Raw genomic sequence first — 23,067 nt, forward strand, 5'->3', positions numbered from 1 at the left:
CTGAGGCTGAAGGATCGCAGAGCCCAGCAGGTCGAGGCTGCAGTGGCCACTGCACTCCTGTCTGGGTGACAGAGTGAGACTCCAACTAAAAAAAAAAAAAAAAAAAGAATACAACTTTGAAAGGCATCCCTCGCAGTCAGAATTTAACAATGTTTCGTCCCACATTTGTAACACATAGAGTGAATACAGTGCACGAAAGGACTCGCAAGACGTCACCCCAAATCAGATACACCCAAAGGTTTACAACAGCTTTGTTCATAAGAGCCTCAAACTAGTAATCCAAATGTCCATCAGAAGGAGAATGTCCAAAGACTTTGCCATGTATTCACAGGATGAAATACCATTCAGCAATGAAAAAGTGTGGACTCCTGATCCACACAACTGCCTGGCTGCATTTCACAGACGTAATACTGAGCAAAACAGCCAGACAGACTTGGAGCTCATTCTTGTTGCTAAAAATAAAAGTAAACCGCCAGACACAAAAGTACTCCCTGTATGGTTCCATTTATGTAAAGGCCAAGAACAGACAAATCCACTCTATAGTGATGAAAATCACAGCAGTGTTTTGGAGGGGAGGCAAGGATGGACCCCAAGGGGGCATGAGGGAACTTTCTCAGAGATGGAAATGTTCTTTCTCTTGACTGGGATGTCAGTTACATGGGTGTGTACATTTCTCAAAACTCCTCGAATGGTATACCTAGAATAGGTGCATGTGAATGTATGTAAATTATAGCTCAATAAAGCTAATATTAAACAAAGTCAGGTTTATTTTTCTCTCCAGCTATTGCTTTGAAAGTTTTCCATGGGGAAAGTTCTTTTCCTGTTACTTGGGCAAAACCCCCTGTAGACAGTTGTCTTTTTCTATCACTCTTGAGAAGTAATTAAAATTCTCCAGTAACTTTGGTACACAAACATGGTCTCAATTCAGAAATTAGAATGGTCAGTTCCAGATGAAGGTCAAAATGTGGATGTTGGTTTGAAATGAAATCAGTCCCCTCCCCTAGCCAGGTGTTCTACAGGCCGAAATCTGGGAAAGAAAGAGGACAGAGAGACCCTTGTCTCCTGCATCTCTTTTAGGGTGTCACCTCTTCTCCCTCATTTTCTTGGGCAAGGTTTATGACATCCCCTGCCAGAGAAGCCAGGGACAAGAAGAGACAAGGGAGCAGGTGAGTGTGTGATGGCCCTCCTTTGTAGCAAACGCTTCTCTTGTGAGCACATCACAGGGGTGGGGGAGTAGAGGGCTCCCTTTCGGGGAACACATCACTGCTCTTCCCTTGAGAAATACATTTTTCTCTGGCTCTTCCCCTCCAGATCCCGGTTTCCCACAATTGAGAGCTCTTTTGGGAGTTCCATATCACTTAGAAGCAGACCTCTTAGGCAGGATTTAAGGTGGCCCTGGACTGAGCTTCCCTCCTCATGGCCCATATCTTGTCTTCAGAAATGGTTGGGCTTTCTCCCCTCACATCTTTGGAATACTAGCCCAGTTAGGGTTACTGGACAAAATATAGGGAGCCCAGCTCACTTTGATTTTCAGGTGAATGAATGATTTTTAAAGTATAAGTATATTCCAATATTGTAAGTGATATACTTATGCTAAAAAAATCATTCACTGCTATCCATCCCCGTGCCGCCTGGACATTTGGGACTAGCCTGCTTAGTTTCTTCTATAATAGCATAATGACAAGAGCAGCATGCCCGGATTCTACCAAACAGGTTGTCTACCTTGATCAGGTTACCGAATCACTTGTGTTTCAGTCACCGTATCTGTTAACTAGAGATAATCATGGAACCTACTCCACGGGGTTGTTGCAGCAATCACAATTACATTAAGATAATGCAGCTATGGTCATTAGAACAGTGCCTGGCACATAGCAAATTCTCAGTAGGTGTTGATGATGATTAGTAGTATTATGGTGGCTGTGGGTGTCGTTGCCATCACATGAAGAGAAGACTAGAGCTTCCAGTTAGATGCTCTTCTGGAGAAAAGGAGCCAGAGCTAGAAGGATGAGGTTCCTGAAGTGGGGTACTGGGATAGAATGGGATGGTTATTAAGAGCATGCCCCTTGGGATGTAGTGGAGCAGAGATGGGAAGTGATGGAGGTGCAGGGATGGCAAGGACAGGCCAGGACACTCGGGAGATTCTCTTGGCCTAGGAATGTGAGAGATTTCAGGCATGCTACAGTGCAAAGAGGATGTGGGAATTTGACTAGAATAGTCATGGGTTGTGTAGAAATACATAGTGGTAGAGGAAGAAGACTCTGGATTCAAATCCTAGCCCTGCCTCAGCAACTGTGGGCACATTTTCTGGCTTATCCTCTCTGCCTCAGTTGTCCTATCAGTAAACTGGAGCTAATAATACCTGTCTCAAAGGATGGGATGGTTGTGGGAATAGAATAAGTTCATAAATGCAAATTACTTGGAAATTAATTACTCGCTAAATAATTGTTAGCAATCATTATACTTGGAGTCCCTTAAATGTTTAAGAGAGAAGAGTTTAAAAGTTAGAATCTCTGGGCTGAGTGTGGTGACTCATGCCTGTAATCCCAGCACTTTGGGAGGCCAAGGAGGGAGTATTTCTTGATTTCAGAAGTTCAAGACCAGCTTGGGCAATATAGTGAGACCTCATCTTTACAAAAAAAAATTTTTTTTTTTGAGTTGGAGTCTCACTCTGTTGCCCAGATTAGAGTGCAGTGGCTGCTCCCGGCGACCGCAGCCTCGACCTGCTGGGTTCCAGCAATCCTTCTGCCTCAGCCTTCCAAGTAGCTGAAACTACAGGCGCGCACTACCACGCCTGGCTAATTTTTTGATTTGTTGTAGAGATGAGGTCTCACCAAGTTGCCCAGGTGGGTCTCGAACCCGCAGGCTCAGGCAATTCACTCACCTCAGCCTCCCAAGGTGTGGAATTACAGGCTGAGCCACCGAGTCAGGCTACAAAAAAAATTTAAAAATTAACAACATGGTGCCATGAAACCATAGTCCCAGCTATGCAGGAGGCTGAGGTGGGAGGGTCACCTGAACCCGGGAGGTCAAGACTGCGGTGAGCCATGATTGTGCCACTGCACTCTAACCTGGGTGACACAGTGAGACCCTGACTCAATACATACATACATACATAAAAATTAGAATTCCTATTTGGACCATGCAGTTTACTAGCTGCAACACTACCCTGGGACTGATTTTCCTGAGTCACAGCTTTATACGCATGACCTAAATAGATGTCTTTTAATACTTTCCCTCTGAAACGAGGGGGAAAGTAATAGCAACTCCTTAAAAAGGTTGTTGTGAGCATTGAATGAGTTGATACACATCAGATCTCTGAAACTTGTATGTTGGTCACTATGACTATAACTATTTTCTGTATAGGGATATGCAGCAGGGTGGGGAAGGGAACTCTTACTGGAGCTTCTCAGAGTTGAAGTTTTCCAGGTGACTTTGCATGCCACTATTCTCAGTATTGTATTCTTTTTTTTTTTTTTTTAATTTTTCTTCAAATTAGAGACAGGGCCTTATATGTTGCCTAGGCTGGTCTCAAATGCCTGGACTCAAGCAATCCTTCTGCCTTGACCTTCCAAAGTGCTTAGATTACAGGTGTGAACCACTGTGCCTGGCCTCTGTGTTTTTCTTGAAATGCCCTTGTCAGGATAACTCAGGTAACATGAATTGGGGAGTGTTCCATTTTTCTCTGTTCTCTGAAAGAGTTTGTGTAAGATGGTATTATTTATTCTTTTAGTGTTTAATAGAATTAAAGCCAGCAAGCCTTGGTATTTTTGTGGGAAGGCTTTTAATGATGGGTTCCGTTTCTTTAATAGACTCTGGAACATTCAGGTTTTTTTCTTTCTTTTTCTGAGAGTTGAGTAAGGTACTTTTTCAAGAAGTTTCTCTGTTTCCTTGACATTATCAAAGTTATTGGTATAAGATTGTTCAAACTATTCCTTTGATATTGGAAGATCTGGAGTCATGTTCTTTTTTAGATGTTTGTCATTGATTATGTTCTGGTCTTAGAGTGTGACTAGCAGGGAAGCTCTATTATCTTCTTAAATGGGTAACTGTGGCACTATTCATGAGCAACACACACACACACACACACACACACACACACACACAATTCTTGTTGAGTTAAAGAAGCAAATTTGCAAGAGACCCCTTCTGTTCCAGTAATTCACTCTCAGATATAAAAGTACATTAGGCAAATCAATGCCGGTACCTACTGGACAAAGGGAGACTATGACTTTAGGCCTCTGTAAGTCACTCTTCCTGAAAGACTTCCCTGCTAATCTCTTGTGTCCTTTAAGCCAGCAATCCCCAAGCTTTTTGACATCAGGGACAAGTTTCGTGGAGTCATTATTTCCACAGACAGGTGGGAGGGAGGGAGGGATCGTCAGGCATTCAATTCTCATCAACAGCCACAACCTAGATCCCTCACATGCACAGTTCACAATAGGGTTTGCAGTCCTATGAGAATCTAATGCCACCACTGATCTGACAGAGGGTGGAGCTCTGCTCAACTGCCACTCACCTCTTCCTGTGTGGCCTGGTTCCTAACAGATCACGGACCAGTACTGGTGGCCCAGGGATTGGAGGCCCCTGCAGTCTAAGCTAAGTAATTATTGTCTCCTCCACATCCTTAGCTTAGTTAAAGCCACATCTATGATTGGACTTGTTGTTCTGCACGGCAGGTATTTATTTAAGTCCCTCCCCTCGCCTGACCCCAAGACTCTGAGCTCCTTGAGGGCAGATGTTCTCTTGCTCATCTCTGCATCCTGATGCCTAGCAGAGAGTAGGAGTCATGATCATTTGTCCATTTACTCATTCCACATTTGCTGATATAAGCCTTTACAATGTATTGGGTGCTAGGCTAGGTGCCGGGAACACAAGTGAATGAGACAAAACAAGCAGGATCCCTCTTCTCTTGGAACTTTCCTGTTGGGGAGACAGAGAGTGAGCAGATCCTGTTGTATTTCTGTAGTATCCATTGTAATGTCTTCTTTTTCATTCCTGATTGTGCTTATTGAAATCTTCTTTTCTTGGTTAATCTAGCTAGCATTCTATTCATTTTCTTTATCTTTTCAAAGAACCAAATTTTCGCTTCATTGTTCCTTTGCAATTTTTTTTGGGTCTCAATATCACTTAACTCTGATCTGATCTTTGTTATTTTGTTTCTTCTGCTAGCTTTGTATTGGGTTTGTTCTCTTCTTTCTGGTTCCTTGAGGTGCAATGTTAGATTGTTAATGTGTGATCTCTCTGTCTTTTTGATGTAGGCATTTAACACCATAAACTTCCCTCTTAGCCATGTTTTTGGTTTTAGCAGAGGTTTTGGTATGTTGTGCCTCTTTTTATTCAGTTCAAAAATTTTTAAATTTCTACCTTAATTTTGTCACTGACCCAAAGGTCATTCAGAAAGTTGTGTAGGATCTTAAGGAATATTTCAGTCTATGATCAAATGTGTTTTGGAAACTTTCAGTTAAACAAAGACAGATAAATGTGTTTACTATATGGTTTGTAAGAGTCTTCAGTGTACCAATTATGAATTTTTAGGGAAGTGGTAGGAAGAACCATTCTTGACAAACTTATTTGGCTTTAGAACTATTTTTTTGGGAATATATCATGTGACCTTGGATGATGTGCTGGGAAGTCCCACACAGTTATTACTTAAGACCTCGTGGCGTGACCCCCAGCAGCTGACTCAGCTGGGTATTTTATCAATGTAGAATGTACTCAATGTACTTTTCTGGGTATAGGATCCCAGCTCCTTTTATTCTAGAACTACACTAACATGTCTACTCAAAGAAATACATATTTCCATTATTGACGAACTCATTCCAAAGTAACAAGTAGATATCCTAAAAGTAAAGCTGACCTTTTTTAATCTTTCTGTTGAAAAACACATAGATTAATCTTGCATGGCCACACTAACACATACTAGGAAATGGCCACCTGTTCTTTTATCCTCCATCTTTCCCTCTCTCCCTTTCTTTCTTTTTTCTTTTTTTCCTCCCAGTTGACATACCATGACAGTCTATTGGAGGCAGCAAGATGTAATTGATAAAAACATATAATCTACAACCACACTGCTTAAGTTTGAACTCCAGAACATCACTTCTTAGTCACGTAGCTCTGGGAAAATTACTTAGCCTCTCTGTGCCTCAGTGTTCCTATCTGTGAAATGAAAGTGAAAATAATAGTAATCTTCCCTTCATAAGGTTGTTTAATGAACAAATAAATGCAAGATACTTAGGACAGTTCCAGGCACATAGTAAGTATTTTTTAAAAGTTAGTTCTTATTTTTTTCTTCCCTATGGGACAAATATATTATGAATTTTGAAAGTATAAGGAGGAGATCACACATGATAAGTTCTATTAAAATGTCAGGTGGTATTATTTTTAAAAAATGGAGAAGGTGAGTGCATTAGCCAGGAATCTGAGTTGAAAGTGACAGAAACTTGAAGCACAGAGAAGTTATCACCTACACAGGGTCACCAAGAGTCATAGTGGATCAGCTGTGATCCAAAGCCAGAAGATCCGACGACAAAGCACTTTTTCCCCCCTCTTTTAATTTTCTTATTTTAAAGATGTGGGGTACAATTCAGGGTTGGGTATACAAATGTTCATTATGCAGGTACCCTTGCTGATGAGGTGTGCCCCCCTCACCCCAGGCAGATTCCTACTTGTACCAATCCTACCTCCCCTTTCTTCCCACCCCCCACCCCCGGCAGTTTCCTTCTACTGCCCATCCTTTTCTTATAGTATTACAATAACTGTTCAAGTTCTGCTTGTGAGTGAGAACATATGATACTCAGTTCTTTGTTTCTGTGATACTTCACTCAGTATTATACGCTCTAAGTCCATCCAGATTGCTGTGAAGTTCATGATTTTGTCCTTGTTTATGACTGTGTACATCATGCATATGTACCACATTTTTTAAATCCAGTCCTCTTTTGATGGATAGTATGGTTGGTTCCATGTTCTTGCTATAGTAGAAAATGCTGCAATAAACATGCATGTGCAGGTATCTTTTTCATAGAGGGATTTGAGTTCTTCTGGTATATTCACAGTATGGGGATTGCAGGGACGTATGGAATGTCAAGTTTTAGATCTTTTAGGAGTCGCCACAGTGTTTTCCACATAGGCTGTACCAGTTTACACTCCCACCAACAGTGTAAAAGTGTTCCCTTTTTGCCGCATCCTCTCCATCATCTGTTGTTTTTTGTTACTGATGATGGCCATCCTGACTGGAGTTAGGTGGTATCTCAGTGTAGTTTTGAATTTGTTTGATGATTAGTGAGGCTGAGCATTTTTTTCATGTATCTGTTGGCTGCTTGTATGTCTTCTTTTGAGAAGTGTCTATTCATATCTTTTGCCCACTTTGTAATGGGGCTGGGTTTTTTTTTTTTTACATGTTTGAGTTCCTTGTAGATCCTAGATATTAGGCCTCTGTCAGACATACAGCTGGCAAATATTTTTTCCCAGTCTGTGGGCTGTCTCCCTGCTCTCTTGATGGTTCCTTTGGCTTTACAAAAGTTTGTCAGTTTGATGTGTTTCCACTTGTCTATCTTATCTCTTATGATATGGGCACTTGGGATTTTGATCAGGAATTGATTGCCAGTTCCAATTTCCATAAGGGTGTCTCCTGCATTTTCTAAGGTTCTTATTGTTTGAGGTTTTACATTTAGGTCTTTGATCTATTTAGAGTTGATTTTTGTGTATGGCGATAGGTATGGGTCTTGTTTTAATATTCTGCATGTGGTCAGCTGGTTTTCCCAGCACCGTTTACTGAATAGTTCTTCTCTCCCCAGTGGTTGGCTTTGTTGAAGATGAGTTGGTTGAGAAATTGAGGTTTTGTTTCTGGAATCTCTATCCTGTTCCATTGGTCTATATGCCTGTTCTTGTACCAATACCAGACTGTTATGACTATTGTAGCTTTATAATAAAGTTTAAAGTCTGGTAGTGTGATATCTCTTATTTTTTCTAAGGATTATTTTGGCTATTCGTGGTCATTTATGTTTCCATATGAATTCCTGTATTGTCATTTCCAGGTGGAAGAAGAATACTACTGGTAATTTAATGGGTATTGCATTAAATCTGTAGATTGCCTTGTGTAGAATGGACATCTTAACAATGTTGATTCTGCCGATCCACGAGCATTTTTCCATGTATTTGTGTCATCTTTGATTTCTTTCAGCAGTGTTTTGTAGTTTTCGTTGTAAAGGTCTTTCATGTCTCTGGTTAGGCAGACGCCAAGGTATTTGTTTGTGTGTATGTATGTGTGTGTGTGTGTGTGTGTGTGTGTGTGTGTGTGTGGCAATTGTGAATGGGATTGTGGTTTTTATTTGGGTTTCTGTTTGTTTATTGTTGATGTATAGAAATGTGACTGTCTTTTGCACACTTTTATACCTTGAGACTTTGCCAAAGACCTTTATCAGTGCAAGCAGGTTTTTGACAGATTCTCTTGGGTTTTCAAGGTATAGCATCATGTTGTCTATAAAGAGGGATAACTTCACATCCTCTTTTCCTATTTGGATACCCCTGATCTCCTTCTCTTGTCTGATTGCTCTAGCTGGGAATTCCAAAGCTATGTTGAAAAGGAGGGGTGAGAGTGGGTATCCTTGTCTTAGTCCAGTTTTCAGGGGAAATGGTTCCAATTTCTATCTGTTTAGCAATATGCTGGCCATGGATTTCTCATAGATGGCTGTTACTATTTTGAGGTGTGTTCCATCTATGCCTTGATGTTCGAGGGTTTTTATCAAGAAGTGGTGCTGGATATTATCAAAAGTTTTTTCTGCACCTAGTGATATAATCATGTTTTTACATCTGTTGTTATATTTAATTAGTTGTAATATTTTTACATCTAATTACATTATTTAATTAGTTGTAACATTTTTACATCTGTTGTTGTATTTAATTGCGTTTATGGTCTTACGAATGTTGAACTAGTCCTGCATCCCAGGGATGAAGCCTGCCGTTGTGGATGATTTTTGAGATACGTTGTAGAATTCGGTTTGCTAGGGTCTTGTTGAGAATTTTGGCACTTATGTTCATCAAGAGTGTTAGCCTGTAGTTCTCTCTCTTTGTTAGATATTTGCCTGGCTTGGGTATAAATGTGATGTTAGTTTTGTAAAAAGCTTTGGGAAGAGTTCCATCTTTCTCAATTGCCCGGAATACTTTCTTTTTTTTGTTTGTTTTTTTGTTTTGTTTTTTTTTTTCTTTGAGTTGGAGTCTCACTCTGTCGCCCAGACTGGAGTGCAGTGGCCGCTCCCGGCCACCGCAGCCTCGACCTACTGGGCTCCAGCGATCCTTCCGCCTCAGCCTTCCGAGTAGCCAGAATTACAGGCATGCGCTACCACGCCCAGCTGATTTTTTGATTTATTGTAGAGATGAGGTCTCGCTGCCCAGGCGGGTCTCGAACCCGCTGGCTCAGGCAATCCGCTCACCTCAGCCTCCCAAAGGCACGGGATTACAGGTTGAGCCACCGAGCCCGGCGTGGAATACTTTCAATAGGATTGGTATCAGTTCTTTCTTGTATGTTTTGTAGAATTCTGCTGGAAAGCCATCAGGCCCAGGGCTTTTTTTGTGTGTAGTTTTCTTGTGACATAGTCAATTTCCTGGATTGTTATTGGTTTATTTAGGGTCTCAATTTCTTCTTGTTTCAACCTGGGGAGGTTGTGTGATGTCAGAAAGTCCTCCATTTCCTTTAGGTTTTCAAGTTTTTTCCATACAAGTGGACATAGTAGTCTCTGATAATCTTTTGTATTTCTTCGGGGTCAGTTGTAATGTCATCTTTTGCATTTCTGATTGTCTTTATTTGGGCTTTTTCTCTCTTTTTCTTGGTCAGTCTAGCTGGGGGACCATCAATCTTGTTTATCCTTTCAAAGAACCAGCTTTTTGTTTGGTTGATTTTTTTTGTATTATCTTTCTGTCTTCTATGTCCTGAATTTGGGCTTTTATTTTGGTGATCTGAATTCTTTGGCTGAAGTTATGGTTTTGGTGGTCTTGCTTTTCCAGCTTCCTTAGGTGTTTTGTTAGGCTGTTAGCTTGTGATCTTTCCATTTTCTTCGTGTGTGTTTGTAGACATATGAATTCCCCTCTTAGTGCTACTTTCATGGCATTCCAGAGGTTCTGGTGAAATGTTTCTTCATTTCCATTTGTTTCCAGGTATCTGTTTTGATTTCCATGTTGACCTGGAAGTTGCTTAGCATCATGCTGTTTAGCGTTCATGTCTTTGTGGGTTTTGGGGGAACTTCATTAGTGTTGATGTTTATTTCTATTCCACTGTGATCTGACAAGGTGCATGGCAGGATTTCAATCTCATTAAATTTATTTATGCTTGATTTATGACCAAGGATGTGGTCAATCTTAGAGTACATTCCATGTGGTGATGAGTAGAATGTATATTCTGTGGTTGTTGGGTGGAGTGTTCTGTAGGTATCAATTAAGTCCATTTGGTCGAGCGTCACATTGCTGTTCCAGATCTCCTTGTTGATTTTTTTGTCTTGGTAATATGACTAGGGTTATGCATGTGTCATTTAAGTCCCCAACTATGATAGTGTTACAGTCAATATCTTTTTTAAGTTTACCTAGAAGCTATTTTATGAAAATTGGTACTCTTATGTTGGGTGCATATATATTTAGGATGAATATTTCTTGTTGATGTATTGAACATTTATCATTATGTAGTGACCTTCTATATCTTTTTACATTTTTGATAGCTTAAAGCATATTTTGTCTGATATTAAGATCATGACTCCTGCTTGGTTTTGTGTTCCATATACCTGAAATTTGGTTTCCCATACTCTTACTTTTAGCCTGTGAGTGTCCTTTCTGGTGAGATGAGTCTCTTGGAGACAATATATTGATGCCTCATGATATTTTATCCATTTTGCCATTCTATGTCTTTTCAGTGGTGAATTTAGTCCATTCACATACAGGTTAATTATTGAAATGTGAAAGTCTATTCCTGTCATGAGATTCTTATAGAGTTTGTTGTTGGTGTTATTGCTGTTTGTTTGTTGTCTTTTTTTTTTTATTTTTCAATTGATTCATGTGTGCTTTCAATCTTTTTCCAGCATTCTTGTGAAGGGTGTTGTTGTTCTTTTTTTCCTTTCTTCTGTGTCTAATATTTTCTTAAGTGTTTCTTGTAGAACTGGTCTGGAGGCAGTGTAAGCTCTTAGGGATTGAATGTCTGGGAAAGATTTTAATTCTCCATCACTTATCTGGGTAAGCAAATTCTTGGTTGAAATTGTTTATCTTTGAGAACTTTAAAGATTGAACTCCAGGCTCTCCTAGCCTGAAGTGCTTCTGTAGATAAATCTGCTGCTATTCTAATTGGTCTTCCCCAGTAGGTAATCTGAACTTTTTCTCTTGCTGTCTTTAGGATTTTTTTCTTTTATACCTACTTTGTGTAGGAAAATTACTATGTGTCTAGGAGTTGGTCTTCTCATTTGTTGTCTTGCAGGCATTCTCTGAATCTCTTGTGTTTGAATGATCACATCACTGATGAGATGAGGGAAGTTTTCTTGGATAATTTCATGGAATGTTTGTTCCAGGGTAGTCTCTGTCTCTCTATCTGCCTCAGGGATTCCAATTAATCTTAGGTTGAATCTCTTGAAATAATTGGTAATCTCTTCAAGGTTTTGTTCTGTTTTTTTAAGCTTCTTTTATGTTTTTAACAGTTTGGGTTAGTTCTATGTTTTGGTCCTCACGCTCTGAGATTCTTCTGCTTGGCTAATTCTGCTTTCCATGATTAATAGTTTGTTATTTATTTCATTCACCATATTCTTTATTGCTGTTATCTCAGTTATCAACTCCTTCTTTCTTTCCTCTTGTCTCTCCTCAATTCTATTTATTCTCTCTATTAACGTCTTGATATCTGGGTTTGTGGTTTGAGACCAGTCATTCTGGGGGCTCTTCATTTTTTGTGTTCTAAAGTCTGTATTCTCAGTGTTCTGATCTCCCAGGAGTCTGTGTGAGACCCATATTCTTCTTTTGGTTTTTCTTCATTTGTGTATATATTCTCCCCCTCCCTTTTTCCTCTTCTTTAATTCTGTTGTTCATGGATGGGAGGTAGATTTTACTTCTGTTTGCTCAATCTCCTATTCTTCCATATGTGAATCCTCTGGTTTTGTTCAATTCTGAAGCTGGACTGTGGGTTGGGGCTGTACTTTTTGCAGTTTTGAGATTTAGTTGAGGGGGGAGTTGTGATTCAGAAACTATCTGCAAATCTCAGTATCCACTGACAAGTGTGTGGGCCCCCTGGAACCTACTTCCCACTGCCTTACAATCTGTCCATGCAGTGGGGGTATAGATTTGCTCCCTGAAAACAAAATAAGGTAAGAAACAGGACAAGAATGGAAAAAGAAAGGAGGGGGATGAGAGGAAGGTGAAGAGAGAGAAGAAGAAGGAAAAGGACAGGTATACCAACTAACAAATGAAAAGAGACACAAAGACAGAAGATCTTTTAAAAAAACTAAAACATACAGACATTCATAAAAGCACACAAACTGACAAAACCCCCCTATTGATGTACTTTCCCTTCAAAATACCCATACACAAACAGGAAGTCTAAAAAAATCAATAAAATAACAGAAACAAAGCAAGTATGAAAACGTAATCAAAAACAGAAAGAGAGAGGAAAAAAACTAAAACAAAAAACAACAAAAACCAAACCAAACAAAAATGAGCAAAACAAACAAACAAAAAAACCAAAACTTGCTCTGAGGTCACTCCTGTAAGTTCAACTTTCTTTCAGCTCTGATCCTCAACCCCTCCCCTCTGCTCTCAGCTGATAGGGTTGCTCTCAACATGGATCAGATGTCCCAGGCCTACTGTGGGAGGAGGGTGGATCAGATCTGGACTCACCCAGCTTGCTGCCTGTCAAGTCTCCCACTCTTCTCTAATATGACTGTGTTGAATCCAGTGTGGGCAGGGGGTGTCTGATTCTCTGAATTTGATGAGATTACCCTAGGTCCCAAGTTGCAGGCTAGGTGGAGATGGGCAGGGCAATGTATGTCTCTACCTGGTCCCAGGATAGATAAAATGGCTCTGGTTGGCATTTCCTTACCAGTGGTGGGGCTTCTCTCCAACTCTCCTGGATCTTCTCTCTCCACGGATCAGATATGCAGCTCCAGCCACTTTGCTGACACAGGTGATGGTGTGGGTCGGGCCCCAGGTGATGAGAATCAGCTGAATTTGGCAGGTTTTTCTCAGGAGAGCCCAAAGAACAGCAGATGATCATGTGTGTTGGCAGCTCCAGTCTCAGGGTGGTGGGGGTTTTAGTCACCTCTGGAGGACAGCCCTGGGTGTGTGAACCTGAGTCTCCCCCCAGACAGACTTTCACTCACCCACCAGCACACACCCGCTCATGCAGAGGGTCTTTATGGACACTTGCTTTTGCGGAGACTTTCACAATATGACCTGTCCTGTCGCCATCTTGCCGGAAATACAAAGCCTGTGCTCTATTTTTTTCCCTGAGTCAGAGTCTCACTCCATCACCCAGGCTGGAGTGTAGTGGCACACTCACAGCCACCCCAGCATCCTCTGCTGAGCTCCAGCAATCCTTCCACCTCAGCCTTCCAAGTAACTAGAACTACAAGTGCTTGCTACCATGGCTGGCTAATATTTTTTTGAATAACTGTAGAGACGAGGTCTCACCAAGTTGCCTGGGCTGGTCTCGGACCCATGGGCTCAGGCAATCCACTCACCTCAGCCTCCCAAAGTTCTGGGATTACAGGCTGAGCCACTGAGCCCAGCCCGTGCTGTCCTGCTCTTCTGTGAAAGCATAGATGTTGGAACTGACCAGGGCTTCAGCGTGGTAGATGGAGAGAAGAGGATCCAGTAAAGTTTACAGGAAGCGTTTGATCAGGGGAGTGACAGTGCATTTTAGAATTAATCCTTTGGTGGCTCATGTGGAGGATGCAGTGAAGCCGCTAAGACCTGTGCAAAGGATGGGAACTCGTCCCAGTGAAAGCTGATAAAGTCTGACCTTGGGCAAGAGTGGGGACAGAGGGGAAGGTGCTGAATGCTCAGGCTCTGATGACAGAGCTTGTACTGTCGTGTGTCAGATCATGCCTGGGACTTTTCTTGACTGGGTTTGGCTCAGATAAGACCCAAGTCCAGCTGGAGGACATGACCCTTCTTTTGACTCAAACACCAGAGAAGCTTCCAGCATAGGCAAGAAAGTGGCCCCTCTCTTTCTCTGTGCCAAGCACTGCTCAAATCCTAGCTCAGAAAGATGTCACCATCTCTGGGAACCCTTCTGTCTTCAGTTGGTTCTCCAGAAGGACCCTGAGACACGGACTTGACAGCCAAGAATCTGGGTGCCAGCAGGGAAGGGAAACGGAAGAATATGGAAGTTACGCAGGTATGCTAATGAAGAGGTCAGTACTAGGGCTACAAGGACTCAGTCTTCCCAGGGACTTCTGGGAGGTGGTATCCAGCATGTCTCAGTTGTTCCTCTTGAAGAACTACCCAACCTCCTGGTTGGGGGCTGTTTCTAGGAGGGTGATATCCCTGGCAGTCATGGCCCAGCATGCTTCTAATGCCAGAGAAAGCTGAAAAAGTCACCGGTGTGGCAAGAGTCAAAGGGAGAGAGAGGAGTATCACAGTCTGTTCAGGCTGCTGTAATGAGACAACTTTGATGGGGTAAATTTCAAACAAGAATTCTTTGCTCGCAGTTCTGGAGGCTGGGAAGTCCCAGATCATGACACTGACACATTCAGTGTCTGGTGGGGACATTCTCTTAGCTTCAGAGATGAAACCTTACTGCTGTATCCTCACATGGTGGGAGGAGAGCCCTCAGGCCTCCTTTGGAGGGTACTAATCCCCATCCATGGGGATGGAGCCCTCCTGACCTAATCACCCCCCAAAGGCCCCACCTCTTATTGCCATCACAACAGGGGTTAGGCTTCAGCATATGGATCTGGGGGACACAAACATTTAGACCATAGCTAGGAGGTCCTGAGGGGTCTACCCTTCTCAGACCCCACTGGCCGACTCGGTTCCCTTCCTCCTCTGCTCCATGAGTCACTGTACCAAACTCAGTTTTAGCACTTATCCCTCAGGGGGTGAAGGATCTGGTTACATGTCAGTGTCCTTGAGCAGTGGAAGGAGATGAACCAGGGTGGGCTAGACACCAAAACTTGAATGGCGGGTAGAGGGATCCACTACAGTCTAGAATCTGGGTGGCACATCATGAACCTAAGGTGAAAGTGAAACTTCTTCTACTCATGTCTTTTTCAAAGCACAAAGATGATGGTCTAAGGGCCACCAAGAGTTCCTTCATGGTGTATCTGGTATTCTATGGGCATTCGAGGTCACAGTCCCTACTGGGGACCCTATTTTTCTGGTTGGGATGCCTGCTTTCTGTCAGGTGGGACACAGGACAGGATACATGTAGCACATCTTCCTGGGCCAGCAGGAAGATTTGACAGGAAGTAATTGTATATTTTTAAAAACAGGAATTTATTGTGGAACAGAAGACCAAGCAGAGATTGAGCAAGGTCAAACTTGCAGCAATCCCGATTTCTTACTTGGGAGATGACACGTGGATGTTCTTCTGCTGGAGGCCTGCAGTAGGTGCTGGCTCCAGCTTGTGCTGACTTGTAAAATTTGATTGCCAAATTTTCAGGAATTTTGCTAGCCAGGTATTCAATTTGACCTACACACACAGGAGCCAGTTGTTCAACATTTGCCAGCACACCTCTCTTGAGGGATATTTGGTGGAAAGAGAAAGAACCTGGGGGAAGTCATTTGAGTTTGAGAAGCACTGCTGTTTTTGTTTGTTTATTTTGGAGATGGGAGTCTTGTTAAATTGCCCAGGCTAGACTCGAATTCCCGGCTTCAAGCAATCTTCCGGCCTCAGCATCTCAAGTAGTTGGGACTACAGGCATGAGCCACTATGCCTGGCTGAGAACTGCTTTATAACTAATGTGCTCAGATTTGCTTGCTAAAATTTAGGGACTGTGTCTTGGTCATTTTCCTTATCCCAGTCTCTAGGCCGAAGCTCAGCATGTGGTCAGGAATGTTTGCTACATGGATGGGTAATTGGATGAGAGGTAGCCTGTGTTAAGCATTTTCTCAAGATTGTAGAAGCATGCATCAGTTATTCAGCACATATTTTGAGTGTCTACTGCATACCAGGCACTGTTCTTGGCATTGGGAACACAGTTCCTGCCCCTCTAGGGCTTGCATGCTAGTGGAGGAGAAAACTGATAGAGCTATAAAATCTGCTTTCAGTTGGTGACCAGCTATATGAAGAAACATGAAGCAGGGTAAGGGGCTGGAGAGACAAGGCGTCATGCCTTTTCTGTATAGGAGACAAGACTAGAGAGGAGAGATGGCTTCATCTTTTTAAGGCTGTGTGTTTTGGGGAAAGCCACTTTGCCTCTCTGAGCTATGGAAACTGCAGCTGATGTTTGGGTTCCCAGCCGTGAGAAGGCCAGGTTGGCCTTGGCCAAGTCTGAAGCTTTGGATACACTGGCTCCCCAGGTGGGTTCCGGAGCTTCACAGGCAGAGTGTTGGGGTTCCAGAAGCTTCTGTGTGACTGGGTGCTCCTTGGTGTACTGCTGCTTTCCCACCTCTTTGTTTGCTGCTCTGGAAACAGCTGAGATGGGCCTGCCTTTGTCCCTGTGGTGCTGTGGGATGGTGCCCTTTGACTCTACACAGCCAGTGGGCTAAGAGGGCCGTTTCCACAAAGGGTCTGGTGCAGGATCTCAGCCACCTGGGGAGTTTGGGGGGCTCTAGAAACAGCTCTGATACCCGCTTGCTGCCTTCCCCTTCCCCTTCCCCTGTTTGTTCCAAGTCTCTGTAGAGCTGGGGAAATACCAGGGGCTTGGCGGTAACCTGACCATCTGCCCCTGAATTCCTGATTAGGGAAGTCTTACGGGCTGTGGGCGGAGGCAGGGTGAGGGTGGAGAAAGCTGCAGCAGCTCCTCATCCCACTTCTCCAGAAAAGCTCTTTTTCATCTGATTTTCACATTCGAGGTTTGTCTGTTTTATGGGCTTGTGACTCAATATACCATCTTGCTTGAACAAAGGGCCAGGGTTATAAATATTTATAGATGTGGGCTCTGCGACGCGCTAAGGTATCTCACCCCTGTACGTAGGATTTGCCTGTTTAGGAAACTGATGGGATGGTAAGATATCACAACGTGGGGGACTGTTACTCACAAGGTTTAATTCTGTATTATTGCTTTTGCTGTCAATCCTGACCGTGTGTGTCCAATAACCTGGGTTCCTGGGATATTTATTCCAAGTTGAGTTCATTTGCTTTATAATTGTTCTTCCCCACAACAAGTGATGTGTAGATATCCTGAAGGATAACTTTGTGTTAACCCGGGGGCTATTTTATTTTTTTCCTCCAGAAGAATGTACATTAAGTCAATAGGAACATAGGGTTTTCTGTACAGAAATTCTCTCTGCAGGAGACTTATTTTCGTCTGTAAATTTCGTGAGTGAAGGTGAGACTGGTACAAATGCTAGGGGACTCAGGAATCCGGAAGTTCCCCAATACAGGCCATGTCAGGTGGAGTCTCAGGGTGTGTATTTCAAGGTGTGGAAATAGGTGAGAGTGTGTCCCCATTCCCATCTCGGGGAATGACAACCCCATCCTCCCATGGCTGAGGCCAGCGACTTGGGCACTGCCCTGGGCTTTCTCTTTGCTTCATGGCAAATCCAGCAGCAAAGCTGTCAGGCTGGACTAGGGAAGAGAGAGAATTCAGCTACTTCTTACTACCTCCACTGCTCCTGGGCCATCGTGGCCGGTGTCTTTGGCTTGGATTGTTGCAAAGCTGTCTCACGGGTCTCCCTGACCTCTGTGTAAAATGGATTAGTGAGTCACAGTGTCTCCTGCATCAATGGTCCTGGTGAGCTGAGGATGCGTTCTGTTGGGCGTTGGGGTAGTTCTTTTTGTTGTTGTTGTTGGGATGGTTTTTGTTAGGGTGGTGTTCTGTTCAATGTCCTATGGGATGAAGTCCACAAAACTTACCATGAGTAAGAAGAAGCATAAAATGGCAGACAGCACCAACCCAAGAAAAGGTTCGTGTTTCCTGGAACATGCAAGATCATTGTCTTGAGAGAACATAAGAAAGCAAGGGTATGCACTTGGTGTGGTGGCTCATGCCAGTAATTCCAGCACTTTGGGAGGCTGAGGCAGGAGGATCACTTGAGCTCAGGAGTTGAAGACCAGTCTGGGCAACATTGCGAGATCCCATCATCTGACAAAGAAAAACAATAAGAGAAAAAGCAAGGACAAGACAGTGGTAGTCTTATTCCAACAGTGACTGTGTGACTAATAAAGCACCATTTATGATGAACCCTGTGGGCCACAGATGCATCAGATGTGACGGTGTCATCACTATCATGCTTTTGTTGCAAGAGCAGGTGTGTAGCTTGACAGGCTTTGACAGTGTGCACACCAGAGTAACCACCACCTCAGTCTAGGTCTAGGACACCTCTATCACCCCAAAAGGCTCCTCTGTGTTTCTGTGCAGGCCCCACCCCCTACAACACATGTACCTCCCACCCCAGCCCAGGCAACCATTGATCAATTTTGTCTTAAATCTTAAATTGCTTTGTCTGCCTTTCGTTGGTTCTAATATTCAGCTGACAGCAGCAGCAGGAAACTTGGTTAAGAGATCTGGCGACCGAGGTAAATTGCTTTGGTCTACCTTGATCTGCTCAGTCATTGCCTTGCTGGTGACCTTCTTGTACCTTAGTTTCCTAATCCATGAGATGGGATAATTGTACCTACTTCCCTGGGGTTTTGTGAGGAATAGCACCTGGCACTTAGTAGCCCAATAAGTGTCCATTACTGTTTTATTTGTTTGTTTGCTTATTTGTTTACTTAGAGACAGGGTCTCACTATGTTGCCCAGGCTGTTCTCAAACTCCTGGCCCCAAGTGATCCTCCGGCCTCAGCCTCCCAAAGAGCTGGAACTGCAGGTGGATACCACCCTGCCTAGGTGGCTATTGATATTATTTACAGAGTGTGCACTGTGTGGGGGACATTGTGCTAAGTGCCGTGTGGAGATGGCATCATTGCCGGTGCTCCCTTCCCACCCCCATGGGCGCTGACCTTCCCCCCACACGCCAATAGCTTCTTCTGCGTCTGAGACGCCCCACGTGAGTGTCTTCTCTGGCTGCAGGAATGTTCTCAGCCTGCACATGAGGAGGCTGGAAGTGCTGGGAGTTTGTGTTCCCAGGCGCAGCCCCTGACCAGCGAAGGCCGGGAGATCACTCCCCAGCTTCCTTGCCTCCAGTGCGGACAGCTCTGAGGCATGCTCTACACTGTTCCCCAGGGTTCCCCATCAGAGTTGAGCTCCAGTTGCCCACAGTGGTAACTGCATGGACACACTCTGTAGTGGCTTCTGTCTCTACTTCATCTTCCTCCTCCCCACCACTCATCCTTCCAGAGCTTCCTTCAAGTAAGCCATGTCATTCTCATCCCTACCTCAGGATAACTTCTAAGACAGTAAGGTATTTCATTTAATTCCCAGCAGTCCCATGAGGTAGACAGAATTGCTTCAGTGCCCGCAGCTCAAGGTCAAAGCCTTGGGCATTGACCTGCTCCCCATCTTCCCCGAGAACATGCCCCGCAAGCCCTGACTAGGGACTTCTCCCCCTGTGCCCCCGGCTCCACTGATTCTCTGAGCCTGCGTCTCCCCCGCAGGAAGGCCGCTGCCTGTTCGTCATCCTGCTCATGGCGGTGTACTGGTGCACGGAGGCCCTGCCCCTCTCGGTGACAGCCCTGCTGCCCATCGTCCTCTTCCCCTTCATGGGCATCCTGCCCTCAAGCAAAGTCTGCCCCCAGTACTTCCTGGACACCAACTTCCTCTTCCTCAGTGGCCTGATCATGGCCAGTGCCATTGAGGAGTGGCACCTGCATCGGAGAATCGCCCTCAAGGTCCTGATGCTCATTGGGGTCCAGCCGGCCAGGTAAAACCAGGTACCGGGCCAGCCCTAGGTGGGGAGGCAGAGGGGTCATTGGGCCAGACCTATGGTCAGGAGGCGGAGCGATCACATGGTTGGAATCCAAACCCACTCTTCTTAGTTTGGTTATCCAGGCCAGGAGACTCACCACTTTCTGCCATCTGTTTACTTATTCATGCCTTGTCTATTTAGCGAGAACCCACTATGTGCCAGACACAGCATTAAACCTGTAGTTCCCAAAGGTGCATAAAAATCACCTTGGGAGAGCGGGGTGTAGTGGCTCATACTTGTAATCCCAGCACTTTGGGAAGCCAAGGTGGGAGGATTGCTTGACGCCAGGAGTTCAAGACCAGCCTGGGCAACATAGCAAGGCCTTATTTCTATAAAAAAAAATTTTTGAATTAGCTAAACATGGTGGTTGCACACCTGTAGTCCCAGCTACTCAGGAGGCTGAGGTGGAAGGACCACCTGAGCCCAGGAGGTCAAGGCTTTGGTGAGCCATGATTGCACCACTGCACTCCAGCCTGGGCAACAGAGTGAGACCCTGACTCAAAAAAATAAAAAATAAAAAAGAAGCACCTGGGAAAAGGGGTGAAATGCTGACCCTCCCCCCAGTCCCCATCCCCAGGGATTCCGGTCCTGTAGTTTCATCTCATTTTTATTTTTATTTATTTATTTTTATTTCGATAGCTTTGGAGGTTACAAATGGTTTTTGATCATGTGGATGCATTGTATAGGGGAGTAGAAGTCTGTGCTTTAAGTGTACGGACTGCCCCTGCCTGGACACATTGTAACGGGAGTGTGAATTAGCACAACCTCAATGGATATCGGTAGGGAGAGTTCTCACAGAACTAAAAGTAGATCTACCATTCTATCCCACAATCCCACTACTACTTGGTATCTACCCAAAGGGACAGAGGTCGCTTTACAAGAAAAGCCACCTGTAGTTTTCAAGGAGGCCACATGAAAGGTGCGACCCGGACTGCTCAGGGCTGAATCCTGGACCACCCGCTCTGGAAGACGACTTCCCCTCTCTCTGCCTATTAAAGGGAACTCCGTGGCACCTGCTTCATGCAGTCAGGGTGGGGATGAAATGAGTGAACACAACTCAGTCACCTCGACCTGAGTGGTAACTGCTGGCTGCTGGCATCCTGGTTGGCCATTTATCTGCCCAGGTGGTGAGAGTTGCATGGGAGCCAGGGATGGGGTGGAGAAGGTGAGAAGATGGCATTGGAGAGAGGAGAGGTGGGCTTCAGTCCTACACTGCTGCAGGCCCTCTGGCTAAGACTTGGATTTTTATTTTTAGAGGATTGGGTGGCCTTTAAAATAGGAGTGTTGTTTTGATCTCTGTGTTTGTTTCATGAATCTCTGGCAACTTGGCGACTCTTAAGGGTCTTCCCAGAATAATGTTTTAAAATGCGTAAAGCACAACACATGGGATTTAAAACAACAACCTCAACAACTAAAGCAAAATGCATTATCCAAATGATTTTTTAAAGCACACACACATCTGTGCTCCGGTTTCACATGTATGCTGCCTTTATGAACACAGCAAATGACAAGACCTGGCCATGGGCCTCATCACTACCATCATTTTGAGCAGTTTTGAATGTCAGTGACATTTCAAGACAATTGCAACTATAACACTATGATAGGATAATAGCTGGTCTTCTGGGGTGACAAAGTCTCAGGCACTTACATCAGTGAAGGAGATACTCGGTTTTAATGAGATGTTAGCAAAATGAAGATGCACATCCCCCTTCCCCCAAGTCCAGTCCTGAATTATATTCATGGAACTGCTAGCTATAAACATCTACTTTTGTTTTTGAGACGGAGTCTCACTCTGTCACCCAGGCTGGAATGCAGTGGCACGATCACGGCACCTCCTGGGCTCATGTGATCCTTCTGCTTCAGCCTCCGGAGTAGCTGGAACCACACCCAGCTAATTTTTTGATTTATTGTAGAGATGAGGTCTCACCAAATTGCCTAGGCTGATCTCAAACTCCTGGGTTCAAGAAATCCTCCTGCCTTGACCTCCCAAAGCGCTGGGATTATAGGCATGAGCTACCTTGCCCAGCCTAAATCTCTACTTTAAAGGGTCCTCAGCCTTTGGAGTGATACGGCCAGATTTGCACTTTTTGAAAATTCCTCTTGGCTGCCTTATAGAGATCAGTTGGGAAGGACAGGCAAGAGTAGTCGACATGGCCCAGTTCGGAGGCTGTTTTGAGGTGTCCTGACAAGAGACAGCGGCAGCTTGGACTAGAGGGAGTGGCAGGAGGAGATAGAGGGAATGGATTGATTTGGGAGCTCTTTGGGTGATAAAATCAATGCAGCAGAGGGAATAGGAGAAGGTTCTGGATGACACCTGAGTTTCTAACATCTTCTCCATGCCAAGCAGTCTGCTAGGCTCTGTAGATATGTATCCTCGGGGAGGAGCTGCCAGTCCTGGGGGACACAGTCCCTCCACGGAACTGATGCCAGCACCAAGCAGAATGTGCTCTCCAGGGGGCACATCATGGTGTGGGAGCCCACATGAGAGAGAGGAGGATGGAGGAGACTTCCTGGAGGAGGTCACATTTAAGCTTGACTTTGAAGAATGGGTGGGAGGCTGGTCCCAAACATATTATAAAGTTACAACAATGAAAACAGGAAGACACTAGTTCAGACACACATTTTTAAAACAGGATAAATAATCTGGAGGAAATCCAAATCAGTGGGAAAGGGAAAGATTAGTCAATAAATGATGAGAGTTGGAGTAATTTGGTTTATTCCATGAAAAAGTAAACTGCTCACATTTACTTCATACTATACATCTAAATATGTTCCAGGTGGATTAAGAGTTCAATATAAAAAGACATCGTGACACTTAGATTCTGTTGGCCAGAATGGACCAAGCAGAGGCCAGCGGGCTGGAGCGTTCCAGTGTGATGGACACTGTTGAGAAGTTTCAGAGTCTGCAGTGAGCGGCATCTGGGACTGGAAGGGGGAGTAGAGGACAAGGCGGGGAAGGCCGTGGCGGCAAGATGGCAGAGTGCCTTGGTACCCAGGCCATTTTTTTCTGACATGGGTACCACCAAGGATTTGGAGACAAGGGAGAGAAAATGTCAGGCTTTGAATGTCTTCAGAACCATTGTACCTTGGGCTCCTG

General features: G+C 44.2%; 1 protein-coding gene across 3 annotated transcripts in view; it reads left to right on the forward strand.

Moving 5' to 3' along the window:
- Positions 1–19,587: 19,587 nt before the first annotated feature.
- SLC13A3 (solute carrier family 13 member 3) overlaps positions 19,588–23,067 on the forward strand; it is a 50,463-nt gene continuing 46,983 nt past the window's right edge. For 2 of the 3 annotated variants that reach the window (XM_008071691.2, XM_021719403.1), the window contains exon 1: positions 19,588–19,925. In XM_008071691.2, the coding sequence (XP_008069882.1) occupies positions 19,690–19,925 (236 nt within the window). In that variant the 5' untranslated portion in view covers positions 19,588–19,689. The remainder of the gene's footprint in view (positions 19,926–23,067) is intronic. The other variant, XM_021719404.1, reaches the window with a different exon arrangement.

Source organism: Carlito syrichta, unplaced genomic scaffold (genome assembly GCF_000164805.1).
Source record: "Carlito syrichta isolate Samal-C Ts95f unplaced genomic scaffold, Tarsius_syrichta-2.0.1 Scaffold314626, whole genome shotgun sequence".
Taxonomy (NCBI): Eukaryota; Metazoa; Chordata; class Mammalia; order Primates; family Tarsiidae; genus Carlito; species Carlito syrichta.